Source organism: Pteropus medius, unplaced genomic scaffold (genome assembly GCF_902729225.1).
Source record: "Pteropus medius unplaced genomic scaffold, Ma_sr-lr_union100, whole genome shotgun sequence".
Taxonomy (NCBI): Eukaryota; Metazoa; Chordata; class Mammalia; order Chiroptera; family Pteropodidae; genus Pteropus; species Pteropus medius.
In genome coordinates this window covers 7,051,659-7,073,989 of record NW_024354499.1, presented here as the reverse complement: position 1 = coordinate 7,073,989, position 22,331 = coordinate 7,051,659, and the positions used below count along the sequence as shown (strand labels likewise).

Here is a 22,331-nt window from a genome sequence, read left to right as displayed (position 1 = left end):
ACGTCGAACGTGTTCTAGTTTGAATTGGGGCTTTATAAGAATGTAGTTTGGGGTTAGTTTCGAGGTAAAAAAATTTCTCCCCAATACTTTAAGTCCAAGTATTTTGATGACTTCTTATTGTCTAAATTTCTGATTACTGTATTTTTCTGTTCTATGTGATTTTTCTGATTAGACTTTAATAGGAAGAATTGAGGCTGAGTTGCCTTTTCTCGGTTCTCAAACCGAGAAAAGTGGTTCTCACACTTTTTTGTTTTACTACCCCGTTTATATACTCTTAAAAATGATTAAGGATCCCAACAGCTTTACTTTCTGTCGATTATATTTTTTATTCTGGTATAACCCATGTTAATATGGTAAACCATATTAAAATTTTAAGATAAATTTTTATTCATTTTTAATTACCCCATTACACATAAGAATAACATTTTTTTTGTGAAAAATAACTATTTTCCAAAAAATAGAGTGGCATTGTTTTCACTTTGCACATCTAATGTCTAGCTTAATGGAAAACAGCTCAAATCTCAAATGCTTCTGCATTCAGTCTGTTGTGACTTTTCTTTCTCTTGATGTGAAGAAACCACAAAAATGTAGTTGAGAGTCATACTTAATAGCCTTTTTTAGATCATTGTAGGTATTCTGCTTTAATATTACAGCACAGTTCAAGGAGTAATAGTTTTTTAAAGATTAGTTTGCAACATGAAGCTAAAACCATCAATTTTTTTTTTTTTTGTACTCCATTACATTAAAATACACTATTCTGTTTTATATTTTGGATGGATCTTTTACCCATGCATGGTCGGTAACATCATGCTTTGACTATTTTTAAAGCATTGGTTCACTGAGTTTGCAGATCTTCAAATGTTGATATATTTTATTATACTATATTTTTAAAAATCTCTTAATGTTACTATCGATGTCATCAGTCTTTATTGGAAATTTATCAAGTTCACAGTGGAGGACATAAGTTTTCCAATATTCCAGATTTCATTTCAAATCTCTCATTCTTGAAGTGAAAGGCATAACTTTGCTCATTTTTGAGAAAATGTCAGCTATCCATATCTGAATAGAGTTTGTCAGTAATTCCAAGTAAAACAATGTACCTCCTGGAAGACAGTGGCTAGTTCAACGTACAGATCATCACACAGGTGGTTTTCATTGAGGCAACCATTACATTTCAGTATGTCCCATAAGTCCATTGTGCATGATTCCATTTGTTCCACAGATTATTTAAAAAAGTACTTTTTTAATACTCAAGGGTCAAGATTTAATAAAATTAACCATTTTTTGTTGCTTTATTAAGGACTCTATGTGAAACTGCCTTTTTCTTTTTCCCTGCCTGTGCATGGTGGTGAAGAATACAGTGATTGCTACTAATGTACACTTTGTGACACTGGACATGTTATTTAGCCTTTCCAGTCCTGATGAAGACATTTCATAGAATTGTGAATATTAAATAAACCTTTTAAAACATTTCAATGTGCCTAACATACTAAGTGTACATTAATTTTTTTTCCTGTTTATTCATTGCAACCTTTTGTTTGTTTTCAGTATTCCTTCACTTTTTCTCAAACATTCCCTTCCCTTTTCTCAGTACATCCTTTAAAGAGTATTTTACTAGTAAGAAGGTAGAACAAATATGGTAATTCTTTATACATTTATTAGGCCATCCATTGGTTTCAGAAAGAATGGAAGTTGGAAAAAGATCTGTATATCTACTTTAAATATGTGGAGTAAAATTGAAATACCATATTATATATATGCCATGTGTTGCTCAGAATTTTAATTATTGATTCTACTATCTTATTATATTCAAAAAATGTCCTGTTAGAATCCAGAACAGTTGATCTTTCAACAGATGAAGAGGACGGAACACATCATGCCTCAGAAAGTAAGGATGATCAGAGTTCATCTTCCAACAGCTCTAGTTCTCTGGAAGAAGAATTTTCATCAATAGGTTGGTGATTCAGTAATTTTAAGAACTTTATTTCTAATACAGTATTTTCTATACCAGTGATCTTACTGTTGATAACACAGCAAACTAGTGAAGTGTAGGGGCAGGTAAGTCATTAGTAATGATTATCAAAGTGCCAAAATTGACTGCTCATTTCCATTGCATAACAGGCCTAAGGTCAGACAGCTTGTAAGAGGCAGAGCTGAGATTCAAACCCGGCAACTTGCTCCAGAATCTCCATTCTTAACCACTGTGCTATATTAGGCGACTCATGCCAATATTTGAAGGATGGTAAGATTTTGTCAGTGAGGAAGTTTCAGGTACAGATGTAGCATATATACAACTTGAGGGAAGATAACATGGCTTGTGTAGAAAACTAAAAATAGCTGTTAGACTGAAAATATTTGGTTGGAGTTTAAGAAAGAACCTAAAAAAGTAAGCAGAAGGACAAATTGGATTCAAATAATGCAGGTCTTGGGGGAACTACTGAAAATTATATGCAACTAGGTGACATGGTCATTTTTGTGTGTCATATCAGTCCAGTTCAGGGGTTAGCAAATTACCTCCTGTGGGCCAAATCTGGCTCACCACCAGCTTTTATAAATAAAGTTTTATTAAAGCACAGCCACAATTATTTAAATATGTATTTTCTGTGGATGCTTTTGCACTACAGTGGCAAAGTGGAGAAGTTGACAGACTTTATAGCCCACAAAGCCATAAATATTTATCTGGCCTGTTACTGTAGCTCAAAGGTTCATAATTTGTTTTGTGCCATGAACTCTTTTCAGTCTCATAAAACCTAAGACCCCTTTTGAGAAAATAAAGTAAAATACATAGCTTTATAAAGGAAACAATCGATTTGAAATATAATTGTCAAAATATATTTTAAAAAACATAATAAGTGATTTATTAACTCATTAATTAACAGGAACTTTTTTGTAATTTTTCTTCTTATACAAGTTCACAAGGTACAGGTACTTGGTGATGAATTCAGTATTAAGAATTGAAGCCTACTAGACAAGTGAAGCCTTTTCTGGACTACATACAGTGCTGTCCGGAAGAACTCTCTGCTATGATGTAAAAATTCTGTGTCTTCACTATCACAGTAGCCCCTAGCCACATGTGACTATAGAGCTCTTGAAATGTGGCTAGTGCAAATAAAAACCATGATTTTTAATTTGGTTAAATTTAAATAGTCACATATGGCTAGTGGTTACCAAATTGAACAGAGCTCCTATAGAAAATGATGACTTAAACAGTGTACAGTGTAAGGCAGTAGTTGTAAAGTATTGGCAGCATTGCACACCTACGGAAAGAAGGCAGCATTTGGAAATGTGTTGGGATAGTTTTTAATTATCATAGGCACTAAGGTATTGCTGGTATGTACTGCCCTGGAAGCAAGTGATGATAAATATCTTGCAAAGTGCAGGATAGCTCTGCATGGTGAAGAATTGTCGTTCCTCAGATGCCCCTTTGAGAAACACTGATTGAAAGTTAAAAAAGTCCTGTGAGGAACATTTTTTTCCTTCTTTTTTTCTGGAGAAGAAAGATGAAGAAGGAATGTAATAAATTTAAGGACTGGTATGTGGAAGGAGTGCATTTATTTATTTATTTTGTTGTTGTTAGATGTTAGAACTATTAGAATGATCCAGTGATGGAATATCTGTCTTGAGATGTTCACTGTTGCAGATACTGCTTGCTACCAATGAGGCATCATATCTAACTTCGTCCCCTTAGATAGGATGATGCATGTGAAATTATTTATCGGTTATAAATCTATAAAAAACATGATTTAATTATTATAAAGTAGTGTGCTAACTTTATTAATTAATCCCATGTCTGCCCAACATCTGCTATGTGAGAAACCTTTAAGTTAGGTGTTAGATATAGACATGACAAGATAGAGTACTCTTCTCTTGAACCTTTACTTTTTTTATTGTAGCTTGAGAGAATTAGCTTTATGTAGTACTAGTATCTCACTAGTGAGTCCATTCCTTGTGATTTATTAATTAAACTCTAACAAGTCATTTGAAGGTGAATCACTTCCAATTCAAGTATTTCTGTTTCTATAGTCATACACTTGAGTATTTGAACCAAAGTGTATGGTCTTAACTTGGTTGCACATTAAAATCTCCTAGGGGGCTATAAAAACACTGCTGCTCAGCTGCACCTCAGGTTAATTAACTCTGAATTGCTGGGCTGGGAGCCTGGGTACCACCAGTAAATGATCAAGTTTCCCAGGTGATTCTAATGTGTAGTCAGGGTCTGTGAGTAGATTTGGCAGCACATATACTAATGTGTAGTCAGGGTCGAGAAATGACAGTGTAACTGGAGATGGTTTTGAATTTTAATTCTGCTTTGGGTTATATTAGCTTTATCGCTCAGCTTTAAAGACGTGTCTTCTTGTCTTCAGTCACATCACAATAAAATCATTAAAATAGACAAGACAAAATACAGAGCCCTTTTGCAGAGTCCTACATTGCTTCATAATCAACATTTTTTTTGAAGTAGTTATTTAACAAGTTAAGAATCCAGTGTGCTATGTGATTTTCTCCACATGTTTGAACATTATCCACAAGGAAAACCTACAACTGTTAAATGTTTTGAGAGGATGAAGAGACACCTGACTTGTATCATTTTCCTGATACTAATCTATAAGTACCAGTCTATAAAAAGCAAATCACTTGATTTGCTATTCCTTGCTTTTAATGAGCATACCTTGCTTTCTAGTGATTACCACCTACTGCTGCATAATATTTTTCACCTGATAAATGAACTTGATTATTTCTTTTATACTTTTTAACATCTTACATTTATTCACATGGGACTCACTTCAGGACCTTGAAGGCCGACTTGGTTCTGTGCTGGTTGTAGTCTGTTTCTCACTCTCTATATGCCTGGATGCCCAAAGGAGAGGGGTGGATTGTAGTACAGTGTCCTTCTTACTTTGTATTTGACTAGTCTATCATCATTACGCTAACCTCTGCAGTCCTCACTAACTGAGTGACTACATGTTCAGCCTTCTCCATACTCTAACCTGGCAATCTCAGCACTTTTGGAAGTGAGAAAAAACCCTCAATAAAAACTAAGCAACAACATTAATCAACGAGAGTTAAAAGATAAATTGGAATGATTTTACTATATTTTCTCACACTTCTAGATTTGGTTCATTTCTCTATATTTAATCTCAATAGTTTTCCATTACTGATACAGATTTTAAGCCATTTAGTTATATTTTTATCAAAATAGTGAAAAAATTGGCAAAACAGTGTCTTTTTTCTTTATTGAAATGTGAGGAATATGTATTTCTATTGGTGCTTGGTTTTCAGTGTTCTCCTCTTTGTTTCTTTCAGTGAATATCCCTGATGCAGCTTTTATTCAGGCAGCCCGCAGAAAACGTGAATTGGCCAGGGCCCAAGAGGACTATATTTCTTTGGATGTGAAACATACTTCTACCGTCTCTGTTATGAGGAAAAACAGTGATGAAGATCCTGAGAGTGAGCCTGATGACCATGAAAAGAGAATACCATTTACCCCAAAGCCTGCAACACTTAGACAAAAAATGGCTGAAGAAACAGGTACATATTTAATTTATTTACAATATATGAACACTAAGGCATTTTTATTCAAATAAAATATCATGATAGAAACTCCATAAAAAGATAATGTAGTGTCTCATATTCTAAAGGGTGTTAAAGTTGGTTTTTATTTAATACCTATTTGGTCAATGACTTATTGGCCTATAAAAGACATGTCTGTATCAAAATGTTATTATCAAAGGGTATATATAATAATGTTTACTATTATCTGCTCTCCACTTGATCTTTTGACAGGTTAAAGAAATTTACACTTATTTTTGATATTGAAAACTTTCATTGTCACCTTTATAAAGATATTTTTTTTAATGTGGAAGCATCTACAGGGATTTTAGGTATCATATATTAAAATCTTCCCTGCTATGATAAACAGTTTCCTTAACCAATTATCTTTAGTTCTCACAAGACTATTTTCACATTTCTCATTTATAAACAATAATATGTTTTACCAAAGTGTCAGTGCCTAGCTGATTGAGAAGGGAAAGTTTGGGTGGTGAGATGCCCAGTTAGAAGAATGCACAAGGGGCTGACATGAGAATGAAATGGCAGGCACGAACTTTATTGTGGGGAGTGCAGTTCTGTTGCAGGAGCGCGCTTCTGCTTCTGCTCTTCCTCTGCTCCTTTTCTTGTGCTCCCCTTCTGCTCTCCAGGGGACCACGTAGCTCCACACATATCAAAGTGCAGTAGTGGCATTCAGCCACACCTGCATGATACAATAAGCTGAATTATGTTTATATATTTTAGGCGTAAGCGCCCTACTACACTAACGTGACAGTCTAAATCCAGGGTCCTATTCCTGGCTGCGAGCTGGATCACAGCCAGACCTGGGACCAGCCAGGCCTAGGACCCACACAAAGCTTTTGTCACTTCAAATATTTCAGAATGAGACTTGGTTTCTTATAACTCAGAAATTGTTTTTTAAATATTTAGATTCTCAGGTACAATTAAGAAGCTCTGATAAGGAAAACCAAATGTTTCATCTTTTCCAGGCTTTTTTTCCTGAGATTTGAGTCAGACACTTAGGCAATGAATGCAGTTTCTGGAGTCAGATTGCTAAATGCAAGTCCCAGATTCAGCACAGTCCTCAGACAAGTTATTTAATCTCCTAATATCTGAGTTTCCTCATTTATAAAATGAGGGTGATAATAATGCCTTCTTCTCAGAATTATTATGAAGAATATGTTAACACACATAAAGGACTGCTAAGCCAGCACATTATAAGCCCCCCAAAAATGTTGCTGCTGCTATTAAAATGGAAAAAATACTGAATATTTATACATGAATTTTTTTTCCTAGCAACCAGAAATGAAGAAACAAGTGAAGAAAGTCAGGAAGATGAAAATCAAGATATTTGGGAACAACAGCAAATGAGGAAAGCAGTTAAAATCACAGAGGTAATAATTTTTTATCCCAAGTATATGTTTCCTGTGGCTGCTATAACAAAGTACCAAACTTGACACCTTAAAAGAAAAGAAATTTATTCTCTCACAGTTGTGGAGGCCAGAAGTCTGAAATAAATGTTTTGGCAGGGCTGTGCTTCTTTGGAGGCTCTAGAGGAGAATCCTTTTTTGCCTTTTTCAAGTTCTGGTCACTCCAGGTGTTCCTTGCGTTGTGACTGGATTACTCCTCTGCCTCCTTCACAGGACCTTCTCTGTGCCTCTACTCTGTATGCCTCTTATAAGGACACTTGTTGGATTTAGGGACCATTTGGATAATCCAGGATGATCTTATCTTGACGTAGCTCACTTCATTACAACCACAAAGATCTTTTTTCCAAATAAGATCATATTTGCAAGTTCCAGGGATTAGAACATAGACATATCTTTTGGGAGGCCACCATTCATCCTGCTTCGCCATTCATATATGTTCTTTTCTTATCAGATTATAAATATCTTCCACATATTATAAGCCACTTGAGAGGACTATATCTTTTTATCTTTAATGGTATAATAACTGACAGTATATATTATATGGTAAATGCATAATCGTGAAGCTAAAACAAACCCACAAACAAAAAGAATATTGTATTTGGGGTCAAAAGCCTAGATTTGGGTCCTGGCACTACCACCAAAATATATACTCCATAAGGTCAAGAATTATTAACTATTGTGTTCATTTTTATATCTCACAGTGCCTAATATTGTGAATGCTCCATAAATACTTGTATGACTTGTCAAATCATTTAATTTTTCTAAATCTCAGTTTTCTGGGAAATGATGGAATGATTTCCCATTTCTGAGAAATGAGAATGATAACGTTATCTACCTGAGTAGGCTGTAATGCTCAAAATTATAATGATCTAAATTAAAGTTCTTATAAATTGTATAATAGCACACAGATATAAGTTTTTATTTAGTCCTTTCAATAAGAATGCTTTGAAAGATTATTTGCTCTTTTAAGTAAGAAATTATTGTATAATTTCCATGTTCTTAAAACTAAAAAACTAAAGGTAGGCTTTTGATTGTAATTTAGAAATCTCTGACCAGAGAAATGATTTAGGGGACTATATTTATGACTGTAACAGGCATAGATACCCTGCCTTTTAGGAAAATCAATACAGTAACAGCATTAAAAAAAATACTTTAAGAAAAAACATGCCATAGTTCTTACTGTAACTGCTCAAGTTTGCATAATTCCTTTTTAATTGAAATATTTGTTTAATTACAGTCATAGTGTACATTAGAAGTACCCGAACTTTTTCATTCATGGAACCCCTAGGCCAAAAGAAGTACCAAACAATTACATTATTAAGTAGTTAGGTCCAAATAATGTAATAAGATTAATGTCCTAATAACTTAGAAGCCATTTGGAAAAAAATAATAATTAAATTGAAGAAGACAACTTTTAATTTTATTTTTAAGTAACTACAATTACTTACTAATGAGATGTGTGTACCTTTTGGGTGCTGCATGACCTCTCAGACCTTGGAATCAGATTGGAGGCTGTCATTCTCATCTCCTGCTCCACATTGATTTTCAACCACTACTTTTTATTACATCATCTGCCAAAAACCCAGCTTCACTAATAAGACCATCAAAAGACTTCATCATCAATGTAGCACAATCTAATGTTGCAACTATGAATTAATTATAATTGAACTAGCAGTCCAACAAATGTTGAGTATTGCTTCGTTTTCCTAAAAAAATTTTAAATACCTTACATCACCCCTTTGAGTTCACTAGGATGCCTTGGTATAGTTTGGGACAATATGCATTTGAGACAGTGTGCACATTATGCATACTTTTTTGAATTCTGATCTCTTTGCTTAACATGCTATAAATATTTTCCCTTGTTTCTACATTGTTATAATAGTAACTAATTTTAAAAGCTGCATAATATTTATCAGAGTCAATGAATCATGATTTTCTTAGTCATTCTTCTTTTTGGTGAGCATGCTAGGTTAGTTGGAATCTGAATTTTTTTTCTTATTAATAAGAATTGATAAATATTTGCTTTTCTTTTTCTTCCCTTCTTTTTTTCTTTTATTCAGATGTTTGTTTTTGAATTGTTCTCTTAAGATAATGGCCAAGAGTGGTAATAAAAGAGATGAACATTTTTATGGCACTTACTATATTTTTCTCTGTTGCTTTCTGAAATTTAGATTGATCTGTAGTGTGTGCGACTGTTTCACCACAATCTTGCGAGCTTTAGGTGCAAGTTTAGTTGGTGAAAATGGAATTTCAAATTTATTTAATTTGCATTTTTATTACTAATGTGGGTACTTTTACTGATTCTTTTATTGAAGATTTACCACATGCCCCTGTATTGGTTTTCTGTGACCTGCTGTACCAAATTACCACAAACTTGGTAGCTTAAAACAACAGCAGTTTATTTTCTCACACTTCTGGAGGCCAGAAATCCAAAATCAAGATTTTGGTAGAGCTATACTACTTCTAAAAGCACTATGGGATAATCTGTTCCTTGACTATTTTAGCTTCTGGTGGCTGATGGCATTCTTTGGCCTTTAGCTATATCTGTTTCTGTTCCATCTTTCTACCACCACCTTTCATTGCATCCCAAAACTTCCTTTCCCTCTCTCTTATGAGCATACGTGTAATCACATTTAGTATGGCCCATCTAGATAAGTCAAGATAAGCTCCTCCTCTCTAGATCCTTAATTTAATCACATCTTTTGCCATATAAGGTAATAGTCACAGGTTTTGGGAGGTTAAGACATGCACATATCTTTTTGGGGTCACTATTCAGCCTCTACGGCCACTTAACAGTGATGAGCACTACAATATACAATCTTTGCAGGGGAGAGACAACTAAACAATTTTTATAGTGAAATCTTATAGTTTCTATGACAGAACTATGCCCAAGATGGCTAAAAAGAGCAAATGAGTGGTCAATTTTATAGGCAGAAAGTTGAATGGGAAGATTTTGAAAGGCCTCTACAGAAAGTCATACTTAAATGGGTTTTTGAAAGATGTTTATGAAATAAGGGATCTGAGAGAAAGTAAGATATCAGGAGTAAGGACATAAATTTGAAATAGTCTGATTAGTTTAGGGTTTTGCAGGTATGATTGGAGCTTGATGGAAGGCTTGGTAAGAATTGATATGAGAAATGATAGTGCCTCATGGAAAATATTAAAAGAGATAGTTAAGCCAATGAATTGGCTAAGTATCTGGTCCACTTCACATATCCTTATCTGAAACAGATTCTCTAGAACCTTTTCAATATTCTAAGCATGGTGGCGATGAGCTATGATGAGCCAGAAGACAGTAATGTGAAATATACCATGTTTTACAAGATATATAGTTAAAAATGTATTCCTCTGTACATAACAGAAAACCCAATAGCTTAAACAAAATTAAAAGCTTTACCTAGAAACCCACCAGCAGACTTCCATTTACTTTTCTTTGACTGTTATGTAGCAACTCTGTCATGGAAGACAGGTGTTTAGTTTTCTGAGAATATATTAGATCATAAAACTATTAGCTTTAAAAACACTGAGAACTAAGCTTTTGTGAAAAATAAGATTTTATAGTTTTCCTCTCGTATGTAAATTTAAAGTTCTAAATTTTAAAACTGAGAATTTGAAAAACATTTTATTATAACTATGAAAAATGTCAATGGCATGGAATTTTGAACTGGTAAGATCTTGGAGTATCGAATCTGCTTTTGTGCTATTAATAGTTGTAAGATTAATGAATATTGAAAACAACATGAATTTTCATATTATTTTTAGGGACGAGATATCGACCTTTCCCACAATAGTGAGTCTCAAACAATGAAGAAGTTCGATACTTCCATTTCATTTCCACCAGTAAATTTAGAAATTATAAAGAAGCAATTAAATACTAGGTAAGTAGTATTCATCTTAAAATTTACATTTGTCCTAGATATTTAATAGTGAAAAAAATTAGCATTATATATATAAAATCTTTTAAATTGTTAAATATAAATATTAACATTAAACAGATTTATAGGAAAAATAGCATCACACTACCAAAACATTTCCATTTTTGTGTATGTCTTTTTAATTTTTGTAATAGGTATATATAATATGGTTAAAATCAAATAAATATCAAGTTCTGCTTTTTTTACTTAATGTTTTGATAAACATTTATCTGCACTTAGCCTTTAATTTTAAAAAAATATGTTGCAAACGATGGCAGCAAGATGCCAAAACACGAAGCTCATTCCCCCACAGAGATACCAACTTAACGATAACATCTGTTTTAAAAAGCCTTTATTGAGAACTCCAGAAATGAATTGGGAAGTCACAGTACCACTGGCAAGCTCAAAGATAAAAAGAGCCACATTGTAATGGGTAAGAAAAGCTATTTCATTTCAACTGCATCAGCCCCTCCCACAAGCCAGCACTGCTTATGATAGAAAAAGCCCTACTTATGGCTTCTCTATTAGAAGAAAAGAAGAGTGGAACATACATCCAGCATTTTTGCTTTTGGGGGAACTGCCCAAGGGACTCATTTCTGCTTCATCTATCTCAGAGCACCAATGAGGAACTTGGGACCACGGAGAACAAAAGAGAGCTCAGTGGCTTGTTGCAGAGCCAAAAAGTGTGCAGTATTATAGATGGACACCAGAGGGAACAAAATACTATAGACTCTCCAGAAAAGAAAACCAAAACTCTCTAGTTGGGAAATTTCATGTGAAAGCTCAGAAAAGATGCATTCTCCCATAAAAAGTTTGAAAAGACACCCATTCCCCCACCTCCTAAGAATCTCTAGCCAGGCTGATTGGTGAAGTTCCTCCCATGTACAAAGCAATTTCCTTTAAGTGCATTTTTTAAATACACAAAACACAACAAAAAAATAACCAAACACATGAAGAAACACGGGAACATGGTCTAATCAAAGGAACAAATAAATCTCCAGAACAAATTCTAAAGAAACAGAGATCTATGAATTACCTGACAAAGAATTCAGAATCATCCTCTTAAAGAAGCTCAGTGTGCTACAAGAAAACACAGACAAATAAATGAAATCAGAGAAACAGTACATGAACAAAGTTAGGATATCAACAAATATAAATAGAAACTATTAAAAAGAACCTGAGATTCTGGAGTTGAAGAATATGATAACTGAACTGAAAAATTCACTAGAGGGACCAACAGCAGACTTGATCAAGCAAAAGAAAGAAGCAGTGACCTCAAATACTAGCTAGTCATTTGAAATTATCTAGTCAGAGAAACATAAAAAAGAATGAAGAGAAATGAAGAAAGCCTAAGGGGCTTATGGGACACCATCAAGTAGAACAACGTATACATTATGGGAGTCCAAGGAGAAGAGAGGCAGAATGGATCAGAGAACTTGTGCAAAGATATAATGGCCAAAAATTTAACAATCTGAGGAAAGAATTGAACATCCAATTTAATGAAGCTCAAAAGACTCAAATGAGGATAAACCCGAAGAGGCTTATATGAGACACATTATAATCAAACTTTCTAAAGGCAAACACTTTTGAAAGCCTTCAGACAAAAGCACCTCTTATGTACAAGGTACCCTGTAAGATTACCAGCAGATATCTCACCAGTATTATAGGCCAGAAGAGAATAGGATGATATAGTCAAAATATTAGCAAACCTAATTCAACAACACATTAAAAGAATTATATATCATGACTAAGTGGGATTGATTCCTGGAATACAGCGATGTTTCATATGAAACACAGTGTGATATACTATATCAGTATTATGAAGGACAAAAACCACATGACCATCTCAATTATTACAGAAAAAGCATTTGACAAAACTGAACACTCTTTCATGATAACACTCAACCAGCTAGGAGTAGAAGGAAATTACCTAAACATAATAAAGGTTATATATGAGAAGCTCACAGCTAACATGATATATTCAATAGTGAAAAAGTAAAAGCTTTCCCTGTAACATCAGGAACAAGGCAAGGATGCCTATTCTTGCCACTTTTGTTCAATGAAGTATTGAAAGTCTTAGCCATATAATTCAGGCAAGAAAAGGAAATAAAAAGCATCCAAATAGGAAAGGAAAGAATAAAATTATTTCTGTTCACAGATGATATGGTCTTATATGTAGGAAACCCTGAAGACTACACATACACACTACAAACAAGAAAGAGGTAATTACTAGAGCTAATAAAAGCCAGCAAGATTTCAGGATACAAAATCAACACACTAGTCAGTTGTTTCTATGCTGTAATAATGGAAAATCCAAAAAGTATATTAAGAAAACACTCTCATTTACATTAGCATCAAAAAGAATGAAGCAGGAATAAACTAAGGAGTCGAAAGATTTGTATACTGAAAACTATAAAACATTGCTGAAAGAAATTGAAGATAAATATCTCGTATTCATGGATTAGAAAACTTAATATTGTTGAAATGTTTACATTATCCAAACAGTCTATAGATGTAATGCATTCCCTATCAAAATCTCCATGGCATTATTTTTAGAGAAATAAAAAAAAAATCTTATAATTTATATGAGATCTCAAGGAACCCAACCCTGTTTTGGTTTAAATAACCCAAAATAATTGAAAAAAAAAACACACGCACACACAAATGCAAAAACAAGCAAGTGGGACTATAAACTAAAAAGCTTCTGCCCCTCGAAGGAAGCAATCAACAGAATAAAAAGGCAACCTCTGAATTGGTAGAAAATATTTGTAAACCATTTATCTGATAAGTGTTAACATACAAAATATGTTTAAAAAATCATACAACTCAACAACAAAACAATCCAATGGAAAAATGGGCAAAGGATTTGAATGGATAATTTTCAAAGAAGACCTACAATTGGCCAAGAAACATGAACAGATGCTCAGCGTCGCTAATCATTAGGAAAATGATTATAAAACTGCAGTGAGATATCACCTCATATCTGTTAGGATGACTGCTGTGAAAAAAAAATAATAATTGTAGAGAAAAGGGAACTCATTATACACTTGGTGGTAATGTAAAATGGTACAGCTGCTATGGAAAACAGTCTGGAGAGTTCTCAAAATTAAAAATAGAATTACTGTATAATCCAGCAATCCCACTTTTGGACATACAGCCAAAAGAATCGAAAATAATTGAAGAAATGTTTGCACACCTGTTTATTATAGCTGTTAGTTGTAGTAGCTTAGAGATGGAAGTAACCTAAATGTTCAACAGTTGCATGGATAAAGAAAATGTGATATTTACATACAGTGGAATTTTATCAGCCTTAAAAAAAGGAAATTTTGTTTTATGCTATAACATGGATGGACCTTGAGGACTAAGTGAAGTAAGTCAAGTTAAAAAGAGTTAAATACTACATGATTATACTTATATAAGGTATCTAAGGTAGTCAAGTGCTTGGAAACAAAGTAAAATAGTGGCTGCCAGGGATAGGGGAATGAGAGAGAAAGGAAAAGAGCATTACAGCAATTAACAGTTATTGATTAGTAGGTATAGAGTTTCAGTTCCACCAGATGAAAAAGTTCTAGAGATCTGTTACGTAATAATATACATATAGTTAATAGTACTGTACTATATTTAAAATTGTAAAAATTATAAATTTTGTTGAGTGTTCTTAACTATGACAAAAAATAAGCATAATAGTAATATTCATATAGTTAATATATCATAATTAAGGATTTCTCTGTTGGCCATTTTGATTTCTAAATTTTCTCTATTATAGATGATGCTACAGATAATGGACATTTTGTTCTTGTAGGTCATTTTATTTGTTCTATTATTTCTTAAAATAAATTTCCATGGAAAGTTGATCTTGGCAAAAGTTAAGCATAAGTTTATGGCTCTTGATACAGATTACCTTTCTGACGTACAGCTAACCTTTAATCTACTGCTATTATCTTTTAAATAGTATTAATCTCAATATAAATGGTATTTTTGCTAAAAATAAGGCAATCCTGGTGATACACTGTTTTGTTTTAAATATATTTTCTGTTTTACTGCTCAGGATCTAGTGTGCATCTTTAGATATATGAAAGAATAAGTATGATGGTAAAAGTCTAGTTCTTATAACATTTGATACACGGAGAGAGTTTGTTTCTCCTATGAAAGCAAGTATTTTTAAAGAACATTTTCATTGCCTGTTTTTTCTAATACCTGAGAATAGGTTCAGAATTTTCTTTCCCTGTTTCTTTTGTATAATTCAGCTTTAAAATAGCTTTATGCCTTTATCATATTGCAGCCAAAATGTCTTGGTCATAGTCATTCGGTTAAATGGTTTGATGTAGAAAATGACATTTTGTAGCATTTTATAGTGAAATAAATATATGAAAATCTTTATTTGTATCGGTTTTTAAATATTAGGTTATCTCTGTATTCTAGGGGCTCGGCAGACTTCCAACCCACTGCCTGTTTTTGTAATTAAAGTTTTTGGAATGCAGCCATGCTTGTGCAGTTATGGATTGTCTATGGCTCCTTTCGTGCTACAACACAGAATTAAATAGTTGCAACAGCAGGCATCTAGCCTCCAAAGGCTAAAATGTTTACTATCTGGACCTTTATATGATTCTTTTTCAGTAGTGATGTTAAATGATGAGATTGCCTTGATTCAAGATTATTTTTGTAATAACTTTACTATGGTTTACTGTCCTTTTGATGTTCCTCCTTTAGTTGAAAGAAAAGAACTAGAATTATAGCTATTGCATCTAGTATTGCATATTACTCGGAATTTATGCAAAAAGGAAAGGTTGGAAAGGGCTAAAACCACCCTATAATTAGCTTGAGCACCAAAAATCCTCTAAGTGTCCTTTCCTACCTTTCCCTTTGAGACCTCTTTCATTGTGATGCTCTCCTTTCCTCATCAAAACCCAGGTTTATGGGATTGTCAGTTTCCTTGGTGGTCTATGTAAGGTAGCTTTGAAAAAATCTCATCGAGTAGTACTTACTACAGTAGAAATGAAAGTTTGAAAATCAATTTTTATTTATATTTCTTTATACAGATTAACATTACTGCAGGATACTCACCGCTCACACCTGAGGGAATATGAAAAATATGTACAAGATGTCAAGAGCTCGAAGAGTACAATCCACAACCTAGAGAATTCATCAAATCAAACTCTAAATTTTAAATTCTATAAAAGCATGAAAATTTATGTGGAAAATTTAATTGACTGTCTTAATGAAAAGGTACATGGCTGTAAATATTCATATCATTTTCTTTTTATGGAGAAATTCCCTTATCATGTAATTTACAAAAAAAACTAAATCCCACAACTACTTTTCCTCTAGTGTTTTTCCTACACATTTTAATATCCTGTGATATTAAGTATTCCCCTAATGTTGATAGTTAAGGCATTAGCATATAAATTTTTGTGTTAAAATTTTATCTGTTTAAGAAAAATTTCTAGAAAATAAATTATTAAGCCAAAAGGTCTAAATGTTTTTAAGTCTTATGAAACATTGCTAAACTATTCCAGAAAGATTGAATATTTTATTTTTAGTTTAGTACATTAAAAAATGGTTTTTGTTTTATATATTTATTTTGATCTCAAACCTGTTTTATTAACACATGTAATTTTTCTTATAAATTGTCTTCTTTACCATGGCTTTTTGTTGTTATTGTTCACAGTAGGGGTTCTTCTTTTTTTTTTTTTTTTTGCCATATATTATGAACAATTCTTTATTGCTTAAAATTTTTAATGCTTTACCCTACTTGATGTAGGTAAACTTTCCAGTTTGTTTTGTCTTTTGGTTTTGTTAGCAGCGGTTTTTTGACATCCACATGTTTTGAAATGTTTGTCTCAATCAGATGTATGAATCATTCTTCTCCTATGGTTTCTGTTTTTGTTTTATGCATGCTAAGTCGTTACATTGAGGTCTTAAGTTGTCCTTTTTAAACCATTTTTAATCATTTTAAAAATGTATTCTACTTTCTGTATTAGTTTTTATTTACTATTGTTTTAAGTTGTCTTTTAATGCTACTAGGTAGTTACTTTCTGAAGCATTTACTACAATGTAACTTTCTTCTTTCATCCTTGAAGAATTGCACTGTTAAAGTCTTGTCAGCCTACACAATGATGTATCCATAGCAGCAGCTATGGATATATCATTGGAGTTGGAGAAATTACCCAAGAAATGTAACAATGCCAGTTTCAGTTGATCACTCATTTCCATTTTGCAACTTTCTTACCTGTCAAGTTAGGTCTCTTCTGTTCTCCACTTTTTATAATTTTACCAGTTTCCTCAAGTGCCCCTCTGCAGTTTGCCCCCTCAGCCCATTAAGACTGGCTGCACCCATCATTTCCTCTTCCTCTTCTGTCTCAAAGAACCCTTATACATCCACTCTTATCTGTGTTCCTGACTCTAGTCCATTTGGTTTTATTATTTATATTTATAGCTGTTCTAGTACAGTGTTGGTATTCTAATTTTATTAATATTAAAAGTATTTACAGCTAGGTCTGTTCCTCACAGTGTTTTTTTAATTGGCATGCTATAAATAATGAAAATGTTTCTTTATGTGAGAATTGAGCATATTCATATGCTAATACATAAATATTACATTTTATTATTCGTTATTGATGATCCACAAAATGTTATATATGTATTTCAGATTATCAACATCCAAGAAATAGAATCATCCATGCATGCACTCCTTTTAAAACAAGCCATGATCCTTATGAAACGCAGGCAAGATGAATTAAAACATCAATCAACGTATTTACAACAGTTATCACGTTAGTATTTTTCATGTTCAATGTGATTTAATATTCATTAAGCTAAATTATCAACTAGAGAATAAAATATCTTTATTTCTGTATAAAAAATGCCTTTTGTGTATTTTTCCTCTAACCTTTCATCCATCTCCTTCCCAAAACCTTTAGAGCTAGGGTTTGAAAATGTCTTAGGTCTACAACCAAAAAATAAATATTATAATTCTTAATTTCTTAGTATTTGAGACAAAATATTTATATGGCCATTTAATGACTGTTTTGAGAAGAGTTGATATAAATCTATAGACTTTATAAAGTTTCCATGGCCCTTCCACAGATTGGTTATGAAGGTTAAAGAAATTCTGGTTGATTTCAATATAGAATCATCTGTAAGATCTCATTATATAAGATTTGTATGCTATCTTTTAGTTCTCATGCTGCTTTTGTATTTTAAGAGATGTCTTATTTTGATTAAAGTGCTGTTAGGGAACAGTGAAAGTGATGAGACCATCACAAGTAGTCGATAATAGCAAAAGCAAAATGACTTAGAAACACATGACATTTAGTTGGTCATGCATTACAGTACATGCTAAAATAGGAAATAACAGAAATAACATGGATGATGCAAATATGTCTAGCATTTGGATACAGGGACAGAAAAAACTGGTGAAAACTGCTAAAAAAAGAATATGAAGAAAAGAAACAATGGTAGAATTTTGTTAGTGTTCTGAAGCTGCTGAACTATATTCCCCAGCCAAGGCACATTTTCTTACACTTGCAAACTCAATGCCTGTTAGCATTGTGATACAGAATTAACATTGCATGATGAAATATGGAATTTAAGCATATTATATATATTTATATATACATATGTACATACATACCTAAGATATAACTCATTTTCAAAGTGTTTCACTTTATTTCTTTTGAGAACAGGCAAAGCTGAGACATCAACAAATGGAGACTTGGCCATAGATGAAAAAACTCAATGGATTTTAGAAGAGATTGAATCTCGAAGGTAGCTATATAAAGTGAAGACTTAAAGCATCATTGAGCAAGTATTTTGTACTACTATAATACAATTAACCATATGGTATAATTAACCATAACCTAACAAATTAGTATGTGAGAATGATGTAAAACCAGTATTTAGTTAAGCAGTCTTAACTAAATTTAAATCCTTAATCTCAGGGTTTAAAAACACATTGGTGTACTTGGATGAATCAAAAGTAATGGGTAGAATGACATTTATCAGTCTGGGAATTGCTGCTAGGTAGAAGCCAGTCCTAATTATATTGTTAACCTAATCTTCAAAATCTGGGTAGCCTACGGGAATGTCTCATAAGAAATTTAAATTAATGAAGCTAAAATGTCAAAAATATTAACATAAAATTGTGTGCTAATACAATGCTGTATTTCTGGGCATTTTAAATAAATTATGACTTCTACTTTTAGTTTTAAAGCATTTACTTTCAGCAAGAGCTATTTGTTTTTAATTGATTTTTGGTTTATTTTAAAATACAGGGCACGAAGAAGACAAGCAAGAACACTTTCTGGAAATTGTGATCATCAGGAAGGGACATCTAGTGATGATGAACTATCTTCAGCAGACATGACTGACTTCCAAAAAAGCCAAGGTCAGTCACCACGTTTCTAATGTGTCTTGATTTAAAGTATTGAAATGGTGGGAAATGCTTTGCAGTGATTGCCCTAAAATACATAAACTATATAAAGTAGTTGGGAAAATTCAGGAAAAAGGAAATACATTTTTATCTCCTTTAAGACTTTTCCCACCTTTGAAAATATGGGATAAAATGGAAGAGCATTGAATACTACTGCATCTATAGTTTTTTCCCTCAGCCTTTCTCATCTCCTATTATAAAGGAACCATGAACATTTTTGGTTTTATTTCTCCACTACATACTTTCTATATTATAATTTTTAATTTAAAATAATTGAATATAGTCAAGTCATTTTAGTATTATGAAATAGTAAAATATGTGTAGTTGTAAGAGTCGTGGGTTTTACAGTTGGATGGGTTTGATGAGGGCTCTATATTGTGTGATCTTGTGCAGATTCCTCAATCTCCCTAAATCTCTAAATCTGATATTAGTTTTTGTTTGTAAATAGGCTAACAACACCTACCTTATAAAGAAGATCATTATGATGAAATGAAATAATAATGTATTTGTAATGTTTTCACATATAGCAGGGACTCAGCAAATGCTAAATTTTATTAGTGTCGATCATTATTGCTTTTATTACTAAAGTGATTTTTAATAAAACTAATTTATATGTTAATATGTAATATATGTAAATTTATATGTTAATATTATGAAATCAAAGGAAAAGTTCAGCTCAATTGATTACACGGTCATACATGACCATGTTTATAGTAAGCAAAGTTCACAATATTAAAACGCATAATATACAAAGACCCATTTGTTCACAGGTGACATTTTACAAGATCACAAGAAGATTTTTGAAGATGTGCATGATGATTTTTGTAATATCCAGAATATTTTGTTGAAATTTCAACAATGGCGAGAGAAGTTTCCTGATTCTTATTATGAAGCTTTCATTGGTTTATGCATACCGAAACTTTTAAATCCCCTAATCCGAGTTCAGTTGATTGATTGGAATCCTCTTAAGGTATTTAAGTTTAACACATGAAAAAACTAATTCTGATCACATTATTTACTTAAATTCCATTGTTAGTAGATTATAAAATACTTCACTTTTAGAGTTGGAGTTGATAATTAGTGCTTTGGAATAATAGTCTACACCCATCTTTTTTGGTCCTCACTTTATTTTTGAGGCTGAGTGGCACTAGACACCAGTAAAGGAAACACCTTTTTTTAGCTGCCTCTGTGATAAATTTAAGATCACTCAAAAAAGTAAAGGTGGTATTAGATCTTAAGAATTTTATATTCTGAGGGCATTAGCTACCAAGAGTTCTGAAGCTGGAGATGACATATTGGGACTAGTTGGTTAGGAAAGCCTAATTGAGGAGGAATTTAAAATGGAGATTTGAGGGCATATAGGATTTAAATAGGATGTTCAGATCTTAAGAGATATGAGCTTGCTTTGGTGAATAATGAGAGGAGTGACATGATGAAAGTAATGTTTTATGAAGTCCTAGCAGTAGGCTAACTTGGAGAGAAGGAAGATGAGAGGTAGAGATAGATAGATAGATAGATAGGGAGATTGAGAGAGAGAGAGAGAGATGAAGGAATTTGCTGTAGCCCAAGTTCAAGGTTATGAATTCCTTACATAGGGTTATAGTGACAAAGGGAAGAGAAAAAGAGTTGATTACAGGAGGTGTTATGAAATAAGAATCAGTAAAATGCTGAGAATAACCCTAACTTGCCACATCCAAATATGACCCCATGATTTGGTTTCTGGGTTATTAAAACAATAGTAGTTCCATTAATGGAAATGGGGACTTTTCAGAGAGGGAAAAGTTTTGAAGAAAGTTTCACTTTCCAGATAATGAAGTGATAGCGGGACGTCCGTGTGGATATGCCTAATAAGCAAACGGAAATGAGAAAATGAAATTCTAGGAAGAGAGGAGAGCTGAAGGTAAAGATTTAACAAAATGAAGGATAAAGCCATATTCGTTTATCTTTCTCTGCCCTAGTCATGCATGCCTGTTCTGTGTTAGGTTCAAGGTTGTATAGTCTTCATAATACAGACACCAAGCATATCCCTAAGAAAATGGTAGGCAGTTTGGTGGGCCAGCAGCCTAGCTGTTAACCATTCAAGCTGAATAGAGTACTCTTGTTATGCCTAGCAGAGATGTGTTTAATCAACAAATAATATTTGGCTATCTGCTGTTTGCCTAGTAAGCTAAACCACGTGCAAAATACACATTTGTACCTGTGAGAATTGAGGAAGCCAGAAGGGAATTTTGCTTGAGGTAAATGAATTTTTATAAATAAATTCCATGGTTATTTTAAGTGCTAGTCTAACAAATACATATTTTGCTCCTAATAGCATTTGCGATGTGGTAGGCTTTGAACACACTGTGGTTATTTTTAGAGTATTTGTCATAAGAATTAATGTTTGAAATGTATACATATTGCTTAGACATCCTGTCTTATGTGTGTCATCCTGCCTGGCCTTGGTAGTCTAGTGCTGTATACATGAAGTTAAAATATGGACTTATTTTCTGATCCTTAGAAAGCTCTGGTGATTACTGAACAAATTAACCATTTAAAAATAAACTAATGGTATATGGCCGTGCCACCCTGAACACGCCCGATCCCGTCTGATCTTGGAAGCTAAGCAGGGTGCCTGGTTAGTACTTGGATGGGAGACCACCTAGGAAGACCAGGTGCTGTAGGCATTAAAAAATAAATAAAAATAATTTTAAAAATAAAAATAAACTAATATTCGAGAATTTATTTATAACTTTGATAATTTTATTTATAAGTTTGATTCCATAGGTTTAAAACAGATGCCATGGTTCACATCTATAGAAGAATTTATAGATAGTAGTATGGAAGATTCAAAGAAGGAAAATCATTCTGATAAGAAAATCTTGTCTGCTGTCATCAACAAAACAATTATTCCTCGACTTATAGGTATTGCTTTATAACCTTAATAAAATTAAATTGTTTTGGGAAAGAGTATAAGATTATTAATTTCTGTTATAGTCACAATTTTTTTCTCAGAAGTTTTTGAATAGA

The 22,331-nt window shown here is 32.9% G+C and overlaps 1 protein-coding gene and 1 pseudogene across 6 annotated transcripts in view; both read left to right on the top strand.

The window, feature by feature from the left end:
- The window catches only part of GCFC2 (GC-rich sequence DNA-binding factor 2), a 38,711-nt gene that overhangs the window by 978 nt on the left and 15,402 nt on the right, over nucleotides 1-22,331 (top strand). The window contains exons 2-12 of one of the 6 annotated variants that reach the window (XR_005650559.1): nucleotides 1,829-1,954; nucleotides 5,305-5,529; nucleotides 6,844-6,941; nucleotides 10,740-10,855; nucleotides 15,931-16,117; nucleotides 17,541-17,664; nucleotides 18,577-18,658; nucleotides 19,165-19,277; nucleotides 20,093-20,292; nucleotides 21,130-21,222; nucleotides 22,089-22,220. Coding sequence is in view for 4 of the 6 variants with exons in the window: in XM_039852408.1 (XP_039708342.1) it covers nucleotides 1,829-1,954; nucleotides 5,305-5,529; nucleotides 6,844-6,941; nucleotides 10,740-10,855; nucleotides 15,931-16,117; nucleotides 17,541-17,664; nucleotides 18,577-18,658; nucleotides 19,165-19,277; nucleotides 20,093-20,292; nucleotides 22,076-22,226 (1,422 nt within the window). In the remaining 2 variants the exon portion in view is untranslated. Of the gene's footprint in view, nucleotides 1-268; nucleotides 1,967-5,304; nucleotides 5,530-6,843; nucleotides 6,942-10,739; nucleotides 10,856-15,930; nucleotides 16,118-17,540; nucleotides 17,665-18,576; nucleotides 18,695-19,164; nucleotides 19,278-20,092; nucleotides 20,293-21,129; nucleotides 21,223-22,075; nucleotides 22,227-22,331 lie in introns of those variants that run through there. The other 5 variants (XR_005650558.1, XM_039852408.1, XM_039852410.1 and 2 more) reach the window with 5 other exon arrangements.
- LOC120594668 (uncharacterized) lies at nucleotides 21,873-21,988 on the top strand (annotated as a pseudogene).